The sequence below is a fragment of the Fopius arisanus genome, unplaced genomic scaffold, assembly GCF_000806365.1.
Source record: "Fopius arisanus strain USDA-PBARC FA_bdor unplaced genomic scaffold, ASM80636v1 scaffold00133, whole genome shotgun sequence".
NCBI classification, from domain to species: domain Eukaryota; kingdom Metazoa; phylum Arthropoda; class Insecta; order Hymenoptera; family Braconidae; genus Fopius; species Fopius arisanus.
The window spans coordinates 96,248-118,446 of NW_011887872.1; the positions used below are offsets into that span (position 1 = coordinate 96,248).

The 22,199-nt window shown below is 41.9% G+C and overlaps 1 protein-coding gene across 2 annotated transcripts in view; it reads left to right on the forward strand.

The window, feature by feature from the left end:
* The window catches only part of LOC105271998 (tyrosine-protein phosphatase 99A), a 217,751-nt gene that overhangs the window by 89,618 nt on the left and 105,934 nt on the right, over positions 1–22,199 (forward strand). Inside the window, exons 3-5 of one of the 2 annotated variants that reach the window (XM_011313852.1) lie at positions 1,145–1,425; positions 3,800–4,056; positions 18,643–18,926. In XM_011313852.1, the coding sequence (XP_011312154.1) occupies positions 1,145–1,425; positions 3,800–4,056; positions 18,643–18,926 (822 nt within the window). The remainder of the gene's footprint in view (positions 1–1,144; positions 1,426–3,799; positions 4,057–18,642; positions 18,927–22,199) is intronic. The other variant, XM_011313853.1, reaches the window with a different exon arrangement.

Sequence of the window (22,199 nt, forward strand, 5' to 3'; positions counted from 1 at the left end):
TTTGAAAAATGCCTAATCTTTCTGATGGGATTTTAGTAATTATTATTTTATTTATTGTATCTTTGTATCTCTACTTAGTTAAAAATGGTTTTCCCCGAAAATTTGTGAATGTTTTTTCCTTTGTTAATTTTCGATATGTCAGAGACATCCCCTTCCAACTTCTTTGACCAGGTTGATTGCTGGGTGGACCAGGTTGATTGCTGGGTACAGCGGGAATGGCATCCAAAATGAATGATAATAATGATATAGTTGCGAAAGAATTGCATGAATGAAAAGTCAAAACGGAAGGTCTCTCTCTCTCCCTCTCTCTCTCTCAAGAAAAAAAAATTTTCTTGCCAGTGCAAGCGGTATAAAAGGCTACCTGAGCAATTGCCCGAAAATACGAACAAATGAAAAATTTGTGAAAATCGATGCATTGAGGTATTTTTCGAGTCTACTAAGCGTCAGACAATGGATAACTATATTACCAGGTAATATTTTATGGATTTTGGCTACAGCGCAATTTTTCGGAGTGTATGAAATCTCAAATTTTAGTATCTGATTTTCACTGCAATGACATGGGAAATCATTCCTGTCATGCTTCATCAACTTTCACTCATGGAAACTTAACAATGTATATCAAAAATATTTATTATTAATTAATCCTTCTATTCAGAAAAAGAAAAAGAAATTTTTTTTCAGCATGTTTTTCAAAACATAAGTGAGCGGAATTACCCGGTGAGGGATACGGCCATCGTTTACCAAACAGCACTGATAGAAGAATGAGGTTTTCCCAGGCTGATCGCACCAGGCATTTGGTCATAAATATAACCAATAATATTTTATTTCATTGTTCGTCGATTTTTGCCATATTTGAAACTAGTCAATTTATCTATCGAAAAAACTGAAAACTGTTTGAGGCAACTCAGCATTTTGGAATAGGTACCGAATCGTAATTGACTCACCATTTCATCTGTTGCCAAGTAGCCATTTGGTAGCGATGGCCCCATCATCCAGTTGGTATTATTCAACTGTACACCGCATTTGTGTATCATTAACCGAAATCTTCTGTCAGTGTAATGTTGATCCTGTTCGAAACATATCACAGAAGGTATAGTTCATTCATTGGCATTGTAATAAATCTTATGTTTTGTATTTTCTTCAGAGCCAGTGACGGACTATAAAATTTGGGTGAAAGCATTCACTGGAATGAATGAGGGTGAGCCATCCGATCACATTATGCAAAAGACTGATGTTGCGGGTCCCAGTGCGCCCATAATCCTGAATCTTACTTGCCAATCACGAGATGCCATGTACGTTTACTGGTCACGACCCGAGACCTTCTGGAATTCAATAGATTATTACTATATCATGTATCGAAATGAGTTGGCGCACAAGCACCTCGAAATTGAAATTCCAACATCAAAGGAGCATCTTAATAGTGGGGTAAATGCAATGTTTTTCCATTTTGCAATCAATAATGATTTGATGTGATGACCGAGTTAACGGGAATTGTAAACGAATACATTTTAATGTGTTCAATCAGTAATGAGCAATTGTTCGATAACAGCCTAATTAATCTGGCAGCTGAAAACATTGCAACTCTTAATCAATTCAGCTGATCATCAAAAATACCAATAGGTACGTAGAAGTTACCCGAATAACATATTACAAAATGTTTACGCACAGTTCAACAGGAAACATAAATACATAAATTACAAACTATCGACTGTTGTGCATTTAACACCAAAAATGTCAACCGTATCAATTGAGCACATCCAATTACAAAGAAAAAAATGTCGGCATGTAGACAGAAAATTTAACTGCAAGTGTATATCCCGGAACGTACATTCTAACTCATTGCGCATCATGCGGGCTGGACTGAAATGCGTCCGCAAAAAAGGGGTGGACTGTAAAATGTCAACAAATTGAAGAGGTTAGGAAACTTCAGTATTTTTTTCCATTATAATTATTTAAAGTATGGCATGGTTTTTTGCTATAGATTTATAGTTCAATTTTTGCCCAACACGCTGATATTTTTTTGAACAGTTCGTAAACATTGTAACGAGATTTTATCGTCACTAAATGAAGAAACTGAAAGAAAGTCAAAATGAGTAGACAGAGACATCTGATGCCGACTGAAAGAGCCGAGCGAAATATGATTAGCGCATCGGGCGCCGGCCAATCAGGCCGCTCCGCAGATGAGTGAGACCAATCACATGGAGGAAAGAAACGTGGTAGGGCGAGACCATGTTTCGGAACACTATGCTGACGCTGACGATGGCTGTAGCCAATTTTGGAAATCCACCCAGCTGTGTCAGAGAGTCCAGGGCCGACGTACAGGTGTTCCGATTGTGTGATTCCAAAGGGCACCGTCGATTCAGACCAGGGACCAACGGCTAGGTGAAAGGACTAGTGCCCCCGTGATCTCGTTGAGGTGATCGGTGGTTGTGGTGTAACTGATCACTTACAGACGTCGAAAGGTTCAGACTAGGGGAGGGGGCCCTGGGAGATCTTGAGGCAGTCGAAGCGAAGTGCTGGTAGCGAGCGGATATTTTAGGTCTTTCTAGGCTTGTCACTAGTTGGCGGCAATAATCCCCGTTGGGGTTATGACGGGTACGTGTTCCCAATCATAGATTGAAATAGCGAGACATGGGGATGTCTGCGGGTGCGGAACGAACGCTTGCGGCCACAGAGATCGATCTCCAAGGTGAAACTCATAGTGCCAGCACTGGGGTGGATTAAAATTTGGGAATCGAGTCGGTTTCCGTAGTCGGGTTTTGGCTCGCGATGAGATTGCTGTTACTAGACAGCCTCGAGTTGGAGTGGACATTAGGTAGGTGCACAGATTCTCCGGAGGCCAATAACGCATATGCCTCGAGATGTTTAACGTCCTGTGTGGTGAGAAGGATTCGCCGGTAGTCTATGTCTCTTCCAAGGTCGAGCCACCCTGGAGGACAGTGGAAGACGTGGGAGGGTCCCCCAATAATTCTCGCTTATGACGCCGCAACAGCGGCTGAAGTCGGTAACCAGATTTACGCAGACGTTGCTGGACGTTGCCCACTCTACAGTGTCATGCTGATGATGAATGATCGGAAAGTGGACGAACCTCCATCGCCGCTGGTTTTCGTCAGGTTTTCCAAGAAAACCGGGCTGGCGCCCGATCGCAGACGGTAGAGACGACAACGAGAATAGTTTGAGGGTTATTCCGAGATGTTGACTCGGGAAAAAGGCTCTTACAGCATGTTGATATGTTGTTCAGAACACTTTTCTGCATCTATTAGCATATTTTCGTGGGCAGCTGAATTAATTAAGGATTAAAGGCTCTTGAAAATTGCTGGACTATAAGTGCAGTGGTTTGATAGCGATTGATATGCCCCAAATAACTAACGAACAATAAAAAATCAAAGCCCCTCGTTAGGGATGTTTTACACCATGTCCACCGAAATTCACGTCTTTTTCATTTTTCTGGCAAACCGACGATAAGATTGACAGGTAAAATATAACGTTTTTGCGGTTTGGCATTGTTTAATGACTGAAAGTGGTGTCGATATTTTTTGGCTGAAAAAACGCATGGAAATCATCGCACCATCACTAAATTTCGTCAGCCATTAAATAAAGACGAAGACGCTATTTTTTTCACCGTCAATCCCATCAATCATTGGCTAGGGAAAAATTGAAAACATAAATTTCGGCTAAAAAAATGTTTACCGTCCTTAATGCTCACAAATAATTTTATCAGTATATGTATTCTAACGTAAAACCCTTTAGCTCTACTATTAAGGAACACTTCAATATTTATACGAAATTATATTTTCAGATTACAATACCAAATCTCACAATGAATACAATCTACGAATTGATGGTTTGTGCCGGTACGAACAGTTCCATCAATCCACATTTGATAATCCGTGGAAATTGTAGTGTACCAAGAAGTCAACGGGTAGCATATAATTGTGATGAAGGACCTTCTACAATACTTCGTAGAACAAATGAGCTAAGCGCTGGTGTAATAGCGGGAATGATTTGCGCAAGTTTTGCAGTTTTACTTACAATCGTTGCACTGATCTTAAGGAGGTGAGGAATTATTGTTATTTTCCACGATGTATTTTCTTTTTTTTTCTCCTCATCCTTAAAATGAACTCATCTTTATTCGTATTCTCTTATTAGACCTATGAAATAAAGGTGTTATCATAACGTGCGCCTGGGAAATTGGTTTCGATATATCCTTAAAATTTGGGAAATAAGGCATTTTATACAATGAAGGAAATTTCTTTTTTATAAGCGTTCAACAGTTTGGCAGTAGCTATCTAAGTATGAAGTTATTGTCGATATTCCAATGACTATTGAAATTATATGCTCAATTTCTGGACAGTGACGTTAACTATTGATTCGTTTTTCTTTAAGCTCTCATTCATCTACATACTGAGAAAAATTTACATAAGTTTCCTGGAAGCATATAATATTGATACCAGTGTTGCCAGCTGGCAATTTTTTCTACAAATTTTTCCCGATTTTCTAGAAATAGGATAGATCATAACATAGTTTAAATGAGATATCAACTACTTTTTTTTAAAAAATATGAATTATTCGCATTATCGACTTCACTTAATTGGTTGGGACTGTATAAAATAACTAAGATTTTTTAAATATCACAATGTCCAGTTAACCTAGATGTTTCCAGACCTAATCAAATAGAGGAATGATCCTTTCTTCGAAATACTGCCTTCGTCTTTTCAATGCCCACAGTGTGATCTTCACTTAATGTCGACCGTGGGAGTGCATTAAACCAGCCTAGTTGCAAGACATTAAATACAATTACTCACGGAAGTTACACCCTGATTATTTTCTCACTGATGTCGTAGAGCATTGCAGACCGTTGTTATTCCAGATGGATTCGCCCTTCCTTGAATGTTCATATTTACTCGTCCATTTGCGACGTAAAAGTGATCTATTTATCCTTGGCATTTTGAAATGAATTTATTATTCCCTGGCAATCGGTGTATTTTCTTAGTAGTGGCTTGAGTATAGTTTTCACTGAGGCTGTTTTGGCCCAAGCAGTCTCCCAGGCTGGTCCAGGACTGATTAGTCTTGCAACTAGGCTGGTTTAATACTGTCCCTGGTGTGGCGCAGCCAAATGTCGCAACGGGGCAGGCGTGGTGTCTGGATTACTCATGTATTGACCAATGTTGCGTTTCAAGCCCTGTCCCAATAATGTAATCAAGAGTTGGTCCAAGACTAGGGCAGAGTCATTGCCACGAGTGAAACAATTATTAATTTTAGTCTAGCACCAGTCGTTGATTAATATAGAACGAAGACACATCGAAGTTTGATATCAAAGCAAAATGTTTATTTAAACGATGCGACTTCTTTCCATTTCAATAATAATACTTTTTTTTACCGAGAGCGGCGGCAGTAGCCACGTGGGTGGTATGTGACTCCGACGGTGGTTCAATCTAAGCAACATTCAGTTGGGTTCGTAATTCGATGGGTGTTCGCTGAGTTCCACCTTCTGTATGGAGACTTCCTGCGATAGGCACGGATGTAGAGAGCTACTGTGTTCATCGAGTCAGTGAGACTGATCAACACAGTAGGTTTCCGACATTACCGGCCGGCTATACTACCGAGCTTTTCCATTATTTCCCTCAGTATAAGTCAAATGGGTGCAGTTGAAAAAAGTCGGTCCATAGAACCGCAGACAGAAAAAAAGAAAGAGGATAGTAAGAGGCTTCAGGTTATAATACGAGAGCTGCCTACAAAACCGTAGTGGTAGTTCGAAAAATAAATAAATATAAAAAAAATCTCCCCTTTTCGCCTTTAAATCGCAATATTTTCTTTACATGTAAATGACGAAACTGATGTTATATTATGGAAAATCGCTTTTTGTTAGTTGCGAGCAGCCCCCCGCCCCTCGATCACCGGCAGCAGACAGAAATTGACTGACATATTGGATGGTAGATAATTAAAAAATTAAAAACTATTGCTACTGATCTTCTCGTGAAATATCAGTCAATTTACCTTCTGAACAGTGATAAATTCTGGTTCTATTGAATGGTAAATCTTGACTTGTCTTTGTCTTGCTTCCTACTCCACTCTGAAGTTGTTGAACATGGTTTGTCTTACTTACTTGGCGCGGTTTTTCCCAAGAACTAGAGTTATAGTCGGTCTTCGGTCAGTTTCAATTATTAATCAAATTTCATTTTAGCATTATCCTGTAAATAAAACCGCGCCAAGTAAGTTGGTCCTGCCTCTATTGATTTTTTTATTTTCATTATTGAATCATTTCAATCAAGTCGCATCACTTTTCTTGGCGTTTTCATTTACATTTTGTGAGTTTTTTTGAATTTTTAGGAACGCCATATTTTCGCAAAACACGAGTTTTTTACGGAATCAATTGAGCGAAACTTTTTCTTGGCTCATTTTTTTTACAAAAACACCATTTTTTTTTTCATTTGGGGAGATTTCACGGATTTTTTCAATATAACTAAAGAATTATTTTCACGTTTTCCAAATTTTTGTTACCCACATCACGTTTTGCGTTCATTTGAAGTATATCATTTGCATGACTTTTATACATAATACATAATGTGTTTCAATAATTTGAAAAGTTTCTTTCTACATTTATACATGTATTAGACCCAATCAATGTTTTTTAGTGTCGAAATCTCGAAATTCATACTTCCATTAACCTCCAAAATTGACTTCAGTCACATCTGTAATTACACACATAAATAGGTTAAGAACTGCTCATCATGTTCCAATAATACGCAAAGCTAATATTCGTTACCATAAAATAAACAATTATAATTATGGAACTAAATGAAAAAGATAAAATCCGAGGGAAGAAATAAAATACTCTCCTCTGTTTCCCTGTTACAATTCAACGGTTTGAATACACTGATGGCAACATCTCAACGCCCAAGTTAGGTTAGATCGAACTGCTACCAAGTTACTGACTGCAATGTAACCGAAAGATAATAGAAATCGGGAAAATATTGAAATGAGTCCGCTGCCATGGGCGTATTTTTGTCAATATTAATCGAAAAGAGGGAAAACTTATACCAATGAAAAGTTTGAGGGCGATTCATATCATGTAACTCTGCCCAGATTTCATGTAACTTGTGGCGTTTGTATTTTATGGATTGAATAGGATTAGGAGGTAGTGGAAGGGATAGTTGTGTCCTGTATAGATACACTGTAGCTCTCGGCCTTATTTGTTGGATAGAGGCGAAACTTCTACTCGGCCGATACCCTACCGCGTATCTCGATAAAATCGGACACAACTGTCCAGTAGAATTTAAGTACGAAGCCGTCCCATCAATGTGAATTTAGATTAGATTAGATTTAAGTATGCGGACGGTCGGACTAGCCTCCCCAATGCCACTGAACTCAGAGTAGAGTTATTATAGTTCCGCTTGTTTTATGCACCGATTATATGTCCAGCCCTGCCTTTGTTGCCAGTCTTAGCAGATCCGTTGCATCCTATTTCGCGACTTGATTTGCGGTGGGGACAGCAGTTCCCCACCAGCGCAGTCTCGTCGCTGATAGAGCCGGACAGTCACATAGGATGTGTAGACTGTCCACTTTTGCTTCATCACAGAATCTGCACCACCCATCCGAGTCCATGCCGATGACTCTGCAATGTTCTTTAAATCTGCTATGTCCTGTGAGCAGCCTGATCGTAGTGGCCAGACTTTTCCTGTCCATGGCCAGTAGGTGTTTTGAACTTTTCTTGCTGGTCCCAGGCACGATTGTTCATGTCAGAGCTTCCCCTTTATGTGGCTTACACTCACGGCATGGGGGACTCCCACTGGCGAAGCCTCGTTCGCATTTATTGCCCCCTGCTTCGCCAACCCGTCTGTCATTGTATTGCCGTGGATGTCCTCGTGACCTGGGACCCAGGCAAGGGTTACCTTGTTGCTGGTCCCCAGTTTTTCCAGGCTCTTTAGGTTTCTCAGACCAACTTAAAGTCAGCACTGGATTTGAGGAGAACTTTTATAGCGACTTGACTATCTGTCCTCACAAAAATGTGTTTGTGGATTGTCATCCGGGACACCAGAAGCTCTGAGCACTTTTTGATTGCTAGAACTTCCGCTTGGAATACGGTGGCCATAGTCCCTAAGGACCAGTGCTACCTGTAGTTTTCCTCTGACCTGTACAGTCCTGGTTCAAAGCAGCCTCTGTATCTTGAGCCATCTGTATACCAGTGCATGAGATTGGTGCCTGTTTTCTTTACAGTTTTCCAGTTCTCCCTCTCAGGAATGTAGGTTTTAAAGGCCTTCTTGATTTGGTACTTCCTGTTCATTCTATCATGACCCATGTTCCAGGGATTTTTCTTGAGGATGTCAAGCTTGGCGGGTGCCGCTCCCGTTTGCTCCCATTCTCTCTGGCACAGGAGCCTATAAGCTGTTGATTCTGCCCTACTCACCAGAAAATGATCGAGTGAAGACAGGTCCAGGGCAATTTCCAGGGCGTCCGTGGGTGTCGTTCTCATGTCGCTACCCTCAGGAAATTTCCCTGCATTTGAGCAGGTTCTTCATCTCCACCCTCTTCGCCCTGGACCACCCGACTACAGCGGCGCACATCAGCCGCGGTAGCACAACCCTTTTGTACAGCCATAGACTGATCTTTGGGCTAAAGCCCCAGTCTCTGCCCATGGCTCTTCTACATGCTCACAGTGAGGCATACATCTTGTCCATCTGTGTCTCTATGTGCTCCCTCCAGTGGAGCTTGGCGTCCAGTTGAACACCCAGGTACGTCACTGAGGTAGCATAGGCAATCTCTGCACCCGCTAACCTCATCGGCTCCGGATTTATAACTTTGTAATTCCTGGTGAATATCATAGCCGACGTCTTCTCAGGGTTAACTGAGAGTTCCGTCCTTCTCCACCAATTAACCATTGTTCTCAGAGAGTAGTTCAGTCTATCCCTATTGCCCCTAGCGACAATGGCCACGTCATACGCGTATCCATACACCAGGAAGCCCTGTTCCCTCAGTTCTTCTAGGAGCTCGTCCACGACGAGGTACCACAGCAGTGGAGATAGAACTCCGCCCTGTGGGTACCCACCCTTCGGACAACCTCCTTTCTGTATGCCATTGTGATCGGCAGTTACTGACCTGCTCACCAACATGCTCTGTACCCAGTCAATGATGGTTTCTGGAAAGTCCCTTTTTGACATGGTTGTTTTTATGACCTGGTTTCCTGTGCGGTCAAAGGTTCCCTCAATATCGAGGAAAACGCCCATTGCGTAGCCCTTTCGCTCTATCTCCTGTAACGTGACATTCTCCGGGGAATGAAAAATGCCCATTACCTTCGCCCTACTTCCCCTAAGCCTAATACACCTGTTAAAATTTAAATTAAATGGGTGCCAGGTAATTTTTAACCGGAATTACCAAACCGGAAAATTCTGTAATCCTAAACTTAACTAATCTCGATATCCGTTTGATCGAAAATCGTACCTCGAAATCCTAAAATCTTAACTCAAACTTACTCTCTAAAATCCAAAAAAGGGAATCCAAAAGGGAACGGAAAGGATTGCTAGGCTTTCGGGGAAAGGTGACGGTCCTCGGGTCGCTCAGTGTGCCTGTTGTGGACAGAGGGGTGGATTGTAGATGGCAACAAGGTTATCGGAAAAATTGGGAAAAATATAAGAGGGATTCGAGAAAAGAAAATAACTCAAAAATTGTCCTTACGTGTTTCGCTATTGATCACCAAAAAAAAACTGAGTACAAGCAAAATAATTGACTATAGCAGATTTACGTAACTGATTCCATCTCCAAGTTTTATTATCATAATAATTCTCTCGAAAAACATCATTAATATATTAATTGGCTCGGAATATACACCCCCCCCCCCCCAAACAAAACCCCAGCTAAATTCTTAATTAACCCACAATACCCAGACTAACGCCGTAGAAATGTGGCCTCGAGGATCATCGATCGGCGATAATCCGAGGAATATGTAATAAACTCAAGGAAAACAAAAAGAAAAAAAAAGAAAAGGCAAAAAAAAACTATAACTCCTTGGACTCGAACTCACGACGCCTCAGGATTCAAGAGAGTGAGAGAGAAAGAGAGCGCGTTACGCCTCACCGCTCGGTTAACGGTGAGTGATAATCCATCATCGGGAATCCCCACTTCTTAAAAATACAAAATCTCGAAATCCACCGGGTGGATGTCGGAAAACCCTGAGCGATACGGCTCGGAACAGTATCCCGAACATCCTCACAAAATCCTATACATAAAAATCGGTAATTAACCACGCTATGCTAATTAATAGCCACGTGGAATTTTAATGCGCTAATCCCACTTGTTGCACATGCCACTCGATGGCTGTCTCGATGACGCTATGAGGGAAAACCACTGGCCCTTTGTTGGTCGTGGAACATTTTCACACACAAATTCTATCCCCAAAATAACCCCTAAAATCCCAAAAATCCTCACTAACAACCCACCAACCGCACTGGGGGAAAACACGCGCCGAATCTGTTCGGAAAATCCTCCCACAATTCCTCAAAAACACCACCCAGTTTCGGGGGAACAGCCGACGCCATTTCCATGGCTTGGAAAAATTCATCACCGCCAATTAATTATTGGGGAGCCGCCAAAAAGGGGAAAATAAACCAAAATAACTCACTTTGGATCCCCTGGACGCCTTTCTTTTCCATTTTTAGACCATCCTGGGTATGATCCAATGTTCTGGGTGGTGCACTCGTCACGTCTCACTACTTACTTTTCACTCACGTGCGTGATGTTTCACGGTCAACGCGTAACTGACTTTCGGAGGTCAGTGTCGCGTTACGCTGACTCCCTAATCACGCCTACCAATCGATCCGGTGTCGATTGGTGGATCCCTCTACCCTATAAGGGGTCAAGCCCTTCGCGGGAGAATTAATTCAAATTTGTATTAATTCTCATTACCGGAAATTTTTCGTTCCGCAGTATTTTTCTCTCGGTTGATTTTTCTGGATTCCTGAGGTTAGAAGACCTAAATCACTAACCTTAAACGTATTAAATTATTTCACTAACCCGTAATTTTATTCGCTTAATTGGCAATCCGCCGAGGTAAGGGCTAGATTTACCCCGAGCGGCCTTCCACCCGTAACTAATCCTAAAGTTTTTGGCACTCCGTCGGGATGAAGGTTGATTCTACCCCGGACGGCCTTCCACCCGTAACAGCCCTTGGCAATCCGTAAGGGTGTTTTTCGTGTCCCCATGCGGTCTTCCACCCGTACCATCTAACCCTCAGGAACCCTTTCGTTTGGAGCGCCGGCTTTTTGGGCCGGACCTAAAATAACCTAGAGCTTGCCCTAACCTTAACCCTAAAATCCATAAACCACCCCGAAGGGGGAAAATAATCATAATTTTAACATACCCATAAATTCCTATTCTCGCACTCTCTCTCTCGTTATTCATTTTATCTGGGGATACTAACGGGCATCCCCGATGCTCGTTACACTCCTCCTCAACCTTTGCCACCAGGTGGTGTAGGCTGGCCTTAGTGGGCCTCCCCTCCCTGTTGGCGTACTGAGCAAAAGACAGCGACCTGGCTATTAGCAGTGTGCTTTTTATGTATCTATCCATGAACCTCTCGATTGTTTTTAAAACAAAGGAGGTCAGGCTGATGGGTCGAAAGTCTCCTGGCTTGATATAGCCGTTTCGACCGGGCTTGCGTAGGAACACTATTTTCGATTCCCCCCAAACTCGTGGTACATCTCTCAGTGCTACGCTGGTTCTCAGAATTTTTGTGAGAGGCTCCAGGATGATATCCATTCCCCTTTGTAGTAACACCGGGTAGATACGATCCGGTCCTGGTGCTTTCAAGGGTTTAAAGGATGTGATCGCCCATTCTATTCCCTGTGGGTACACGATTTTGGCTGCTAGAGCCCAATCCTCTGGTTTATACCGGGTTCCAGTTTCCTTTGGGGCCTCTTTTGCGTTTTCCGTGCTTGTGAAAAGTGAAAAGAAAAGTGCTCCTCAAGGAGGACTCGAAGAGATTCCTCCGATGTCCAGGTATAGCTGCCATGTGGCTTCATTAAACAGCCTAGGTTGGCGCCACCCTGACCCACCAGTACTTCAACCAGCCTGGAGGCCTCGGACAGGTTTCTCCATGTAGCCCGCTGGAACAAGAGCTAGCCTGATCATTCTTGTCACAACCTGGCGGTACGACGCCGTATTCTTCCTTTGTCTCTTGGCTGGCCGCGACATGCTGGGGCTAGGCGTGTCGTGCTCGGGGCCATTTCGTTTGCCCCTCTGCATCTGCGCCGACTGACCCCATTGAGCGTTATCTCCTTGGGATTCTTGAGCACCGCCTTGCAGCACCGCTATATCTAGTCCGGGTTTTGTTAGACACCGGCTTGTTTCCTCTTTCCTGGTTCGTTGAGGTCCCAGGAGCCTTTGTCGGGTTCTTTTAATTTTGTTCGGTATTCATTTGAATCCCACGAGTGTCTAGGTGAAACGGTCTCATCCGGGCAGAGGCTAGTATGCCCAGGACTTGGCTAAATACCCCCGGAGGTCACCTGGTATCCGGGGGGCACCGTTAACGAGGCAGCGCCCCCTGCGCCATGCAGCCATCGGTACGGTAACTAGCTTTCAAGTCGAATAACTTTTTAGCTTCTTCTGTATCATATTCATCGTGATAATCACTGTCATTATCTTCTGAAGATAAAGTTGACATAATTGATATTGTTTTTTCTATTACACAATATACGGGAAAACCGAGCAATGAGGGGAAACCTCTGATGTGAATGTCTATAACAGTTAGATGACAGAGGTCTTCGGCGCATGCGTACGATTATATATTTTCCTCTTGTCTAGAGAAGGAAGTTTCAACTTTGCTCACTCTGCGAAGTGAGCCGTTACGAACTTTACACTTCAATGGGGTACAAAAAATACTTCGGGGGCCCATACACCGAAAAAAAAACAAAGTGTCCGTCAGCAATGGAGCTTGTTTGGGCTCGATGCATAGCTCGAGGTGAGTCTGTGGTCCTCAGTTTGTCGTTAAGGGGAGGCGTCGGCCCGTGGGGCACGTCAGGACGTCTTCTTCCCAGCAGCCGAAAAAGAAGCAACGGTGTCCCACCAGTGGGCACTCTTTTGCCCGGTGTTGGGGGTGGAATGGAAGTTGGGGCTGAGATTTGGGAGTGGCGACAACTGGGTTTAGCATGAGGGTGTGAAAGGAGAGGATAAGGGGAGGAATGGAGACTGGCGGGGGATTACGTCGGGGAAGGTCCTGCCTTCGTCGAGGTGGAAGTTGGAAGGTGATGGGAAGCAGGTCGACGGGGTCGATTGTATCTCTTCTTGGGGCTGCGCCGTCTGCGGAGACTGGATCGTAGAGGGTGGATATCTGTCGTTCTTTTGGCGCCACCAACTTGCCAAGGCTCTCCCTTCTGGCCTCCTCCAGCAGATCTTGTTGGGCATCCTAGGCCTTGGTTGGGTGGCTCACCTACGGGGTCTCCTCGCCCAGGGGGACTGCAAAGGTCCCTCTCCCATATTGTATCCTCTGGTTGTTCATTATCTGTAAAAGGTCGAAGGTGGTACCGTCTCAAGTCAGTAATATGTATTTTGTTGAGTCAGTTTTTATATGCGTCTTCCAAATCATCCATAACTACTGAAATTGCATTTACCATATGATAAGGCCCCTCATACTTGGCGGCCAATTTGGCGGCAAAATGCTGTGCTGCCTGTGAAAGGGGTTGGTGCTTTCTAAGTACGACGTCGCCTTCCCTAAATCATGCGTCTTTCCTATTCCGATCGTCGATTTCGGCCTGTTTTACGAAAGGACCAGGATTCGCTAGTGGCTTTCTCTCGCATCAGTCCCTTGGGGCAAGTCCAAATTACCTTATATCTTTAATACTGCGGGCACGACTGAACAAATTTTGCTACGTCTTTTGCTTGTCAATCCCACCATGGGCAGCGTAGGGGTTGTTGTGTGCGTCACGTATCGTCTCTTATCTCAGCCCCAGGGGTAAGGTGGTTTTCCAGCGGTTTGAATCGCGGACGGTCGCGTCAATGGAGGGGAGGGGCGAAGGAAATATAACACATCATGCTCTACTCGTTTCGCCATATGCTTTCCTCTTGATCAAGGGGGCAACGCATGAGCTGAAAGGTCCTGAGAAAATCATTATAGCCCTTGATGTTTGGCAATTCAATCAAACACCAAAAGCGAGTGTAATTTTTGAAGGCTGAGGGGAGAGCCCGAAGTGTCTCTGTTTTAGTTAGTCCATTGGAATGGTAACAGAGGGATGCTATTCAAAAATTTATGAGGATGTTCCATTATTGTTCCCGCAATATTAATGGCTAACACTCAAATCATGAGTTTGCAAATCATAGTGTGTTTCTTCCCAAAAAGGAGCCCTGTACGTATCGGGTTGTAATCGGGTCTGGGGGAATCCGGTGGGGTCGGCAGGGTCCATAGTGATGTTCGATGGGGGCTGAGGTGGTAGATTTTCGGGGTGATGGGTCTGGGTGAAAACTGAAGTGAGGTTATTAGTAAGAGTTTATTGGAATATAACCCGATAGGCAGGGCGTATGGTTCCTAATGACTGCGATCCGGAGAGGTCCTTTGTGAATCGTTCAAAACTGATAGGGTTGCGATAAGCCTCAAGAGTTTGCTCTGTCCGGAGGGTGCTAGAGGGGCGAAGGGTGAATGAGCCATCGGAGTCAGCAATGACGCGAAACCCGACAGTAGTGAGAGGCATTCACATGGGATCGACCTGGTCTTCCAAGGGGGTCGTGCGTTCTTCGAATTTTTTCCTGATCTGAAACCAAACAAAGCTATGGCTTATAACATCATAAAATCCCCTACTCTCAATGCCTAGAGTGTCGAGCAAGATTTATTTAGTCGCAAGGAGTGAGTGAATCACACTGCTTCTCTAGGTTACAGTAATAATCTGCGATGAGGGCAGCAAGGGAGTTAGGAGGCAGGGGGGCTAATAATGGAGGCCGTGTTAATGGTGGGGGTTGTGGTTGTAGTCAGGGCTGTGGAAACGACGGCTCTTAACGGGGGAGGATCTGAGGTCACTTGGCTGGAGGTCATTTTCCTTAATTTGAATTATTTATTCCTTGACAAAGGACTGGTTATCGGTAGTGCACTTCCGAGCAGCACGAATCCGCGAGAAATGATGGAAAGAACTGATCAGAAACATAAAATTCGTTAGAACAATTTTGCAACAGCAATGAACCCAAAATGGAGTTCTCGCATCGATAAGGCATCTTAAAGCAACTAAATACGCATAGCGAAAAACGCAAATTTGACTATAAAGAAAAGAAATGCCAGCTATTCAAAGTAAGAATAATACTAATAATATTGGGGACGATCGGATCAGTAACAAGAAAAAAAGGGGGAGGGTCTAAAGAAAACGATTTCCAAAAATTTAATTTTCATGTTTGCTCAAATAACTTAGAATTTTAAAAAATAGAGAAAAGCTACAATTTTTGAAAAAGAATGAAATTGAAGGAAATGTTATGTGGTTAGGGTGCTATTCCGACACGGTAATCCTCGAGACAATGGGGAGAAAAAAAAAAGGGAGGAAATGTACACAGGATCGCGCGCCATATACAGCGGTTAACCTCACGTTGGGCGCCAGTTGTGGCCATGGCCGGAAATAACATACCCGGTATATCCGACTGCGGCGCGAATATCCACGGAAATCAGACAAGAATTGGTTTTAGATTTCGGGAAGGCCTGAAAGGTAAAAAAGGGAGGAGAGGTTAAATAATAAGACCGGGCTTGTTATCTGGTTACAAAGTGAATAATAGTTCCGTGACTAGATTTGCCAGTGATTTACAATAATTATTTGTCTGTTTTAATAACTAATTAAATCGACGGTCGGGGGGTAAGGCCAACTCACTTGCGGCTACGCGATAAAAAAGAACATAATTTTAAAAAGAGAAGATTGTTCTAATTCAACGATGAGGGGAAGAAGTGAGGGATACGATTGAAAAAAAATGACCACGAATTAGAGGACGGAAATTATACAAGACAAAAGAAAGAGATAATACTGTGGAGATTCACCGTTGGGGAGAATTTAGTAAGAAAATACTGGGGCGAGAAAACCCGTTGGGGCAGGGGATGGAACTGGGCACTCACGGTTGATAGCGTCCTACGGATTCCCAGAAATCCTCTCCTGTCTCTCCTCGCTTCTCCGTTCACTTTCGCTCGACTTCTCCTAGAAATCCTCAACACAATCTATCGACAACCAAATTCTCTACACAATGGTTCCACGACCAAATCCTTCAACATCAATCCTCAGGACACAAACGTGTATTAATTAGTCGGCAGGGCGAGTCATATATCGTGGAGAAGGGCGTCATATATTATGCCTCGTCAGAATGTATGATGTACCTAGTAGACTTCTGGTATTCACATCTTGACAATGGACTCTTTTGTAAGCAGACACTCATGACATCTGATGCATAATAGTGAGCTTAATCCACAATGTGTTACATCTTTGACAAATTGAAAACTTAGGGCAGTACAACATTTGATCACTAAAATACTTGAACCCAACTATTCGCTTCCCTTCTAAAGGCCTTATTTTCAGACTGTTCCTGAGATCTTGCGACTTGGTATCATGCTCAGTTGTTGGAGTGGGGTTACTCTGATTGAAGGGATGTGTTGACGGGGGAGAAGATGTGGGTTGACTGTCATTGATACTGTCACTCGCTTCACTATGCTGAAGATTTGCTGCAGGCCCCTTTGCTCTATTAGAGCTTTTCATTAGAATTTGTTCATAGTTATGCAATAGATGTTTGGTTGAAAAGCAACTATGAGCGGCTTCTTATTGTTGCTCCCACTTGGTCTACTGTCTTCGTGATCCACCTATGATTTTTTTTGTTGAGTCCCATGACGAAAAATATTTCCCACTGTTAAAACCATTCTGGTGGCGAATCAGTCTGGTTTTAAACTGCAAAAACACCAAGTACGGTTTTTTTTTGAATAGTTGAATTTTTTTGTTGGTTCATCTTCCGTTTTCATTCAATTTTTCGTTTTCAACTCATCGATTTCTGTCTTCAAACCTTCTAAATCCAAAATTCAATACATCATCACCTTGTACATTACAAACTTAAGGACTTGTAGCATTCTCTTTATTTCATTGCTTTTTTGAAAAACAAAACCATCAAGTTAAAGGTACGGAGTTTTCGCAATTTTTTTTTAATAAAAATGGTGGTTTTTGTTTTTTGAGATGGTCTTATATGGCATAATTGTCATAATTGTCATAATTGTCGACTCGATTTTCCTTCTTTTTCGAACTTCTCCAGTATTCAACTCTTTTTCACTTATACTTTTAATCTACAAAATCATCTTCACTATGCGATTGAAATTCCTTGTCTTCAATTACCATCATTTCTACGTCTTTATATAATTCTTGGAAATTCAGAAACATTTCTTTTGTTATTTCAATACCATTGTATTCCTCCATTATTTTCTAGTTTCGATTTTTCGAGAATTGTCATTCGAGATGTCATTCGAGTGCAATTCGAGACTCTCGATGCTTCTCTTTATATATAAGGATAAAGCATAAGAACTTCTCGTGTTTCCATAGCAGACATGGGTACTATGCTAATCAACTGATGTGATGTGATCTCTTCGATTAATCGAGACCGATTTTCTGATAATCAATTATCCCCATGAGATCCGCCATGTTTGATTAGTAGCACATCTATCAAGAGACCTACTCAAGGTGCCCAACGGTGTATGATCATTTATAATTCTCATCCGACTTCTGGAAGTTCTCAATGCCTTAACGGGCACTAGTTATTTCTGTTTTCATCGATTTCTTCGAGTTACGCTGAACTCTTTAGCCAGGAACCGCGTGAAATCTTTGGTGCGAATCTACTACGTACTTTCCAAACTTTATAATTTTGTAATCTTGACGGTAAATATTATTTTAAATATTTCTTCCAGAGCTACGGAGAAAGGGGAATTGCCTAAAATGGGGAAAAAGGAGTGAAACAAGGAACTAGTGGAGATTTGAGCTTAATAAACAATTGCTATATTCCCCATCAAATTCCGTAAACACTAAAATTTATATGATTTGATGGCGGCCTTTTGCTAGTTATCTAGACGGAGGACTGGGCTAGCTACTTGCATTACACATCAAAGGGCAGATGCTAATAGCCTTAAGCAGGGGGTGAAGTTAGAGGGTCTGTGAGGCATTCTCTGAAAAAAAACAGATAAAATTTGAAATTTCGATTTTCCTGAGTTTTTTGTGGATAATAGTAGGTGATGAGGGAAGAATTCTTGAATGTTTTCAAATTTTTTCGTCGAACTGTTGTCGAGATATGAATTTTCTCATATTTTTTGTTTCAGAAATTCATAACTTCTCCAAATATTGACCAAGTAAAGTTTTATTCGTTTTCTATTCATTTTCTCTCTATAAACCTTGGCTAAATCATCTCCTTTGCAATTAACACAATCTTTTCTTTTCTTGGATCATTCTCCAGCTTCCTTTCATTCCCTCAATCATCCGTCCTGTACTACAATTTTCCGGATCACTCTTAAACCTTAAATCGTGCTACCAGGATACCGAAATACGAGTGGTACTTATAACTCATACTCAGTTTTTCGATCTATTTCGCGAGATATAGTTTATTTCAGTTGCTATGAATTGTAGAGTATCCATGCCACTGTTATTAGACGCAACTAATGGAGCCGTTTTACAGGCACATCTTCAGAAAATGCTTCCAAACATCCTATTGCTTCTTGGACTACCCACCAAGGAATGTACCGACACTCCAGGAATGGGAGAATAGCAAGCAGGATGGTGAAAGCACGACAGTTCCAGTACACCACTTTGTACAACATGTTGCTGCACTGCATGCTGATGGTGACATTGGATTCAGCAGGGAATTCGAATTATTCCCAAAGGAGACTGAACTATATTTGGCGGATAATTCAAAGTCGGCAGAAAATCAAACGAAAAATCGTTATGGAAATATTATTGCATGTATGTTATAATTTTTCAAACTTGAAGAATGACATTTTTAGTTTAAACCAACACATTTTCAGTATTGGACAACTGAAAATTTCATAATTGGGAATTCACTTGATAATTGTATAATAATTGGGAAATCACTTGATAATCCCGAGGAAAAACCTGTAAGCTTACGGATATTCTGTACCTGTTCTCAAAAATAGCAGAAGGTAATGATTTTTTTTTAAGTTTCCCCAGAGCCATATGAAAAATTTGAGATTTTTTCGTAACTAAGGAACGAAGCTCTGATTTTTCTTATAAAAAGCGGATTCAACCACAATATTATGGGAAATTAACGAAATCTTAGAATAAATTCGCAAAAAAGTTTCTATCGTAATAAACTTTGCACACACTAAAACAGTGATCAAACATACAATCGCTATATCCGTATATACGGATCGATCTGATCAATAATTCGGAACGAAATGTTCAAAAAACATTGATAATTTTTGGTCACATCATATTCCTATACGCGCAACTCTCCTTCTATTGATGGCTGGGCAGGTGCCAACCACGAAAATGCACAGTACTTCTATTGCTTTGTAGCTATGTTACGATCCCGGGAGACCGAACTTGTGAAGAGATTGAGACAAATAGTGAACCTCAAGATGATAGGTTATGCTTCGATTTTATGAAAGATGGGGAACGATGTGTGATGTGCTAAACACACATTATTGCGGGCTACTACCATAAGGTTTGAATAAACGGAAAAATTTTCCATTCTGATTTAGGACGTATATTTAGATATAAGATTACTGATTATAAATTCTACCAAGGATCAATAGAATGAAGGGGAATAAATGGGGTTAAAAGGAAACTAAGAGAAGACGACACGTTCACCGTATTTGACTTGTTCTATCTGTGTTTGGGGTATACCGGTGTGGGGGTAGGTTGAGTAAGAAGTTGGGGATACACGATGTCGATTGTGACGTAGGTCGGGTAACTTGAATAGGCTGTAAATACAACCAGTCAGTTGGGTCGGGGTTCTGAGAACCTGGTTTACTGGGCATGTCGCGCGGAACCATTGGTTGCCAAGCGCCGTTGCGTTATGCTCCGATAGTTTTTGGGTCGCGTTGCTGTTGCTAACCAAGCATATTTTTGAGATGATGTATTCATCGATCGGATTTGAGTGGGAGAGTCACCTTTCAGCGGTCTTGAAGAGTCGGTACTCTAATTTACTGTACTTGTAACTGCCTGCAACTAACGCGAACTAACTGCTGTAATAAATTGTTGCTAAGTGCCCCTGGTCAGCAAAATCCATTTCTCGTATCGGCACAAACTAGGATATCTATAGGGTGTGACGAACTGTCATGAGAAACATCATTCTGATGTCATTTTTTCGCTTCGTTAAGGGTTATGATAAATAGCACGCTGGCGGCGTGCACTCTGCTGATATTGTTTATTATTCCGGTGTTTCGTGACCATCCTGATTTTCTCATTAGCCGTACGCTTTGGAGTGTGTCTGTGTTCAACTGGATCGTGCTTACTATGATACTGTGAAGGGGGTAAATGTTTCTGAGTGAGTGATTTTGAAATATATTTACGCCTAAATAGTGTTTGTCTGGTGACATTTGAATATTATATGGTTGTGAAAATATGTCACATGGCCGGTCATTCTGGTGGCGGTGCTAATTTGAGATTTTGATAGTCTAGATCTATCAAAAGATTACTAGATAATTTCAACCTCATTAATTGTCTATTTGGATTATCCTTGAAGCGCAAATACTGGGAAAAGAGTAATTCCGCCTAAAACTTTGAAGTTGGATTCTTTTCTGATAAGGGTAATTTGGTATCTAGGGAAAGTGTTCCTAGGATCGGTAGTATGGCGGCATTGATTACTTCTGGACAAAAAAGCTCTATTCACGATGAGCAAAGGGTTAAGGAGATGATGCAGCCACGGAAAGTAGAAGGTTTGAGATATATTTAAAGATTTGAGTCCAATTCACCAAGGTGGTACTTTCATCGGGCTCGGGCTGACGATGAATATCAAGTAGTCAATTTCTATGTTCTTGAGATTGTCTGTTAATGGGGTCGTCACTATTGTGCCTTCGCGCCAGATTTACCCAACAGTAGTAACAAATAACTATATCGGCAGTTCTGCCGAAAAAGAAATACCTTTTTTTTAATGGTTTCTGGTTTGGTCATATCATTTGCGCCCGGTAAAAATGGCTCGAGGTATGTTTCTTACATGATAAACTCTGGGTTGGTTATTCCAGGTTCCTCCTGTTTTTTCCCGTTGCTGTGGGTGCCCAGGCTTCGTACGTTGCATTCAAGAGAGTAGATTTGTTAAGCGAATGAGGCTAACGTTTAATTTTGTGCATATTATTTAATGCGCATAGTTTTCCACTGTCTCTAGTATGGCCGCCTTTTCGCTTCGAAAAATATGGGTTAATTCAATGCGACATACGTAAATGTCAATAGCATTAGACGGGAGGTAAAGTAAAGGTCTGGAACTAATATTTGGGATTTTTTTCGCGATTCCTAGGAGATCTAGTATCTTGGGTTAGTGAGATAATTATCCACGGTCTGCGCTGTTTTCGGTAGCGGCTTCCAACAACAGCAAGCATCGTATGTGTTTCCAGGCTACCATCCACTTAGATCCATTAAATTTTTTGAGCACCGCAATTATTTATGAATCCTTTGGATCGGCGAGTGTGCGTTGGCGCAACGTTGAGTAATCCATTTAAGCCTAAGGCTCCTCTTCTTGCTTGAAGTGGTAGTGTCCATGGTGGAGTAGTGTGACGTAATTTTGAAAGAAATGTGGGGTTTTCCTTCTGTTATGCTGGCCCTCTGATGGCAACAATCCGGAAACTAGAATAAACAGTTAGGCGCTAGGTCATTAGACGGAATGACTACCATTGAAATCCTTCTCCAGTTCCAGTTTCTCTACATTCAGCAGCTCGATACGGAGAGATTTAATTGTCGTTAGAAAATTGATCTGATTCGGATATCAAAAATCGAACAAAATAAATTCGTAAAATTGTCGGGGAGACCAATTTTTAATAAAATCGTTTAATCTCGATACAAAAAAAAAATAAAAGAATTAATAAAATCCCTTTCCAAGAGAATCCCGCGGTACGAACAAAAATCCAATTTTTCCTTTTCAAAATTGATATGATGTATCTGCGTTCTGTGTAACATTCGTTCTATCAATAATCTTCCACATCAATGCAGTCATTACAGAATCAGAATGGAGAGAGAGATTCACAGTTCAATACCCGCGTGGAAAAAAAGAGTCTATGGAAT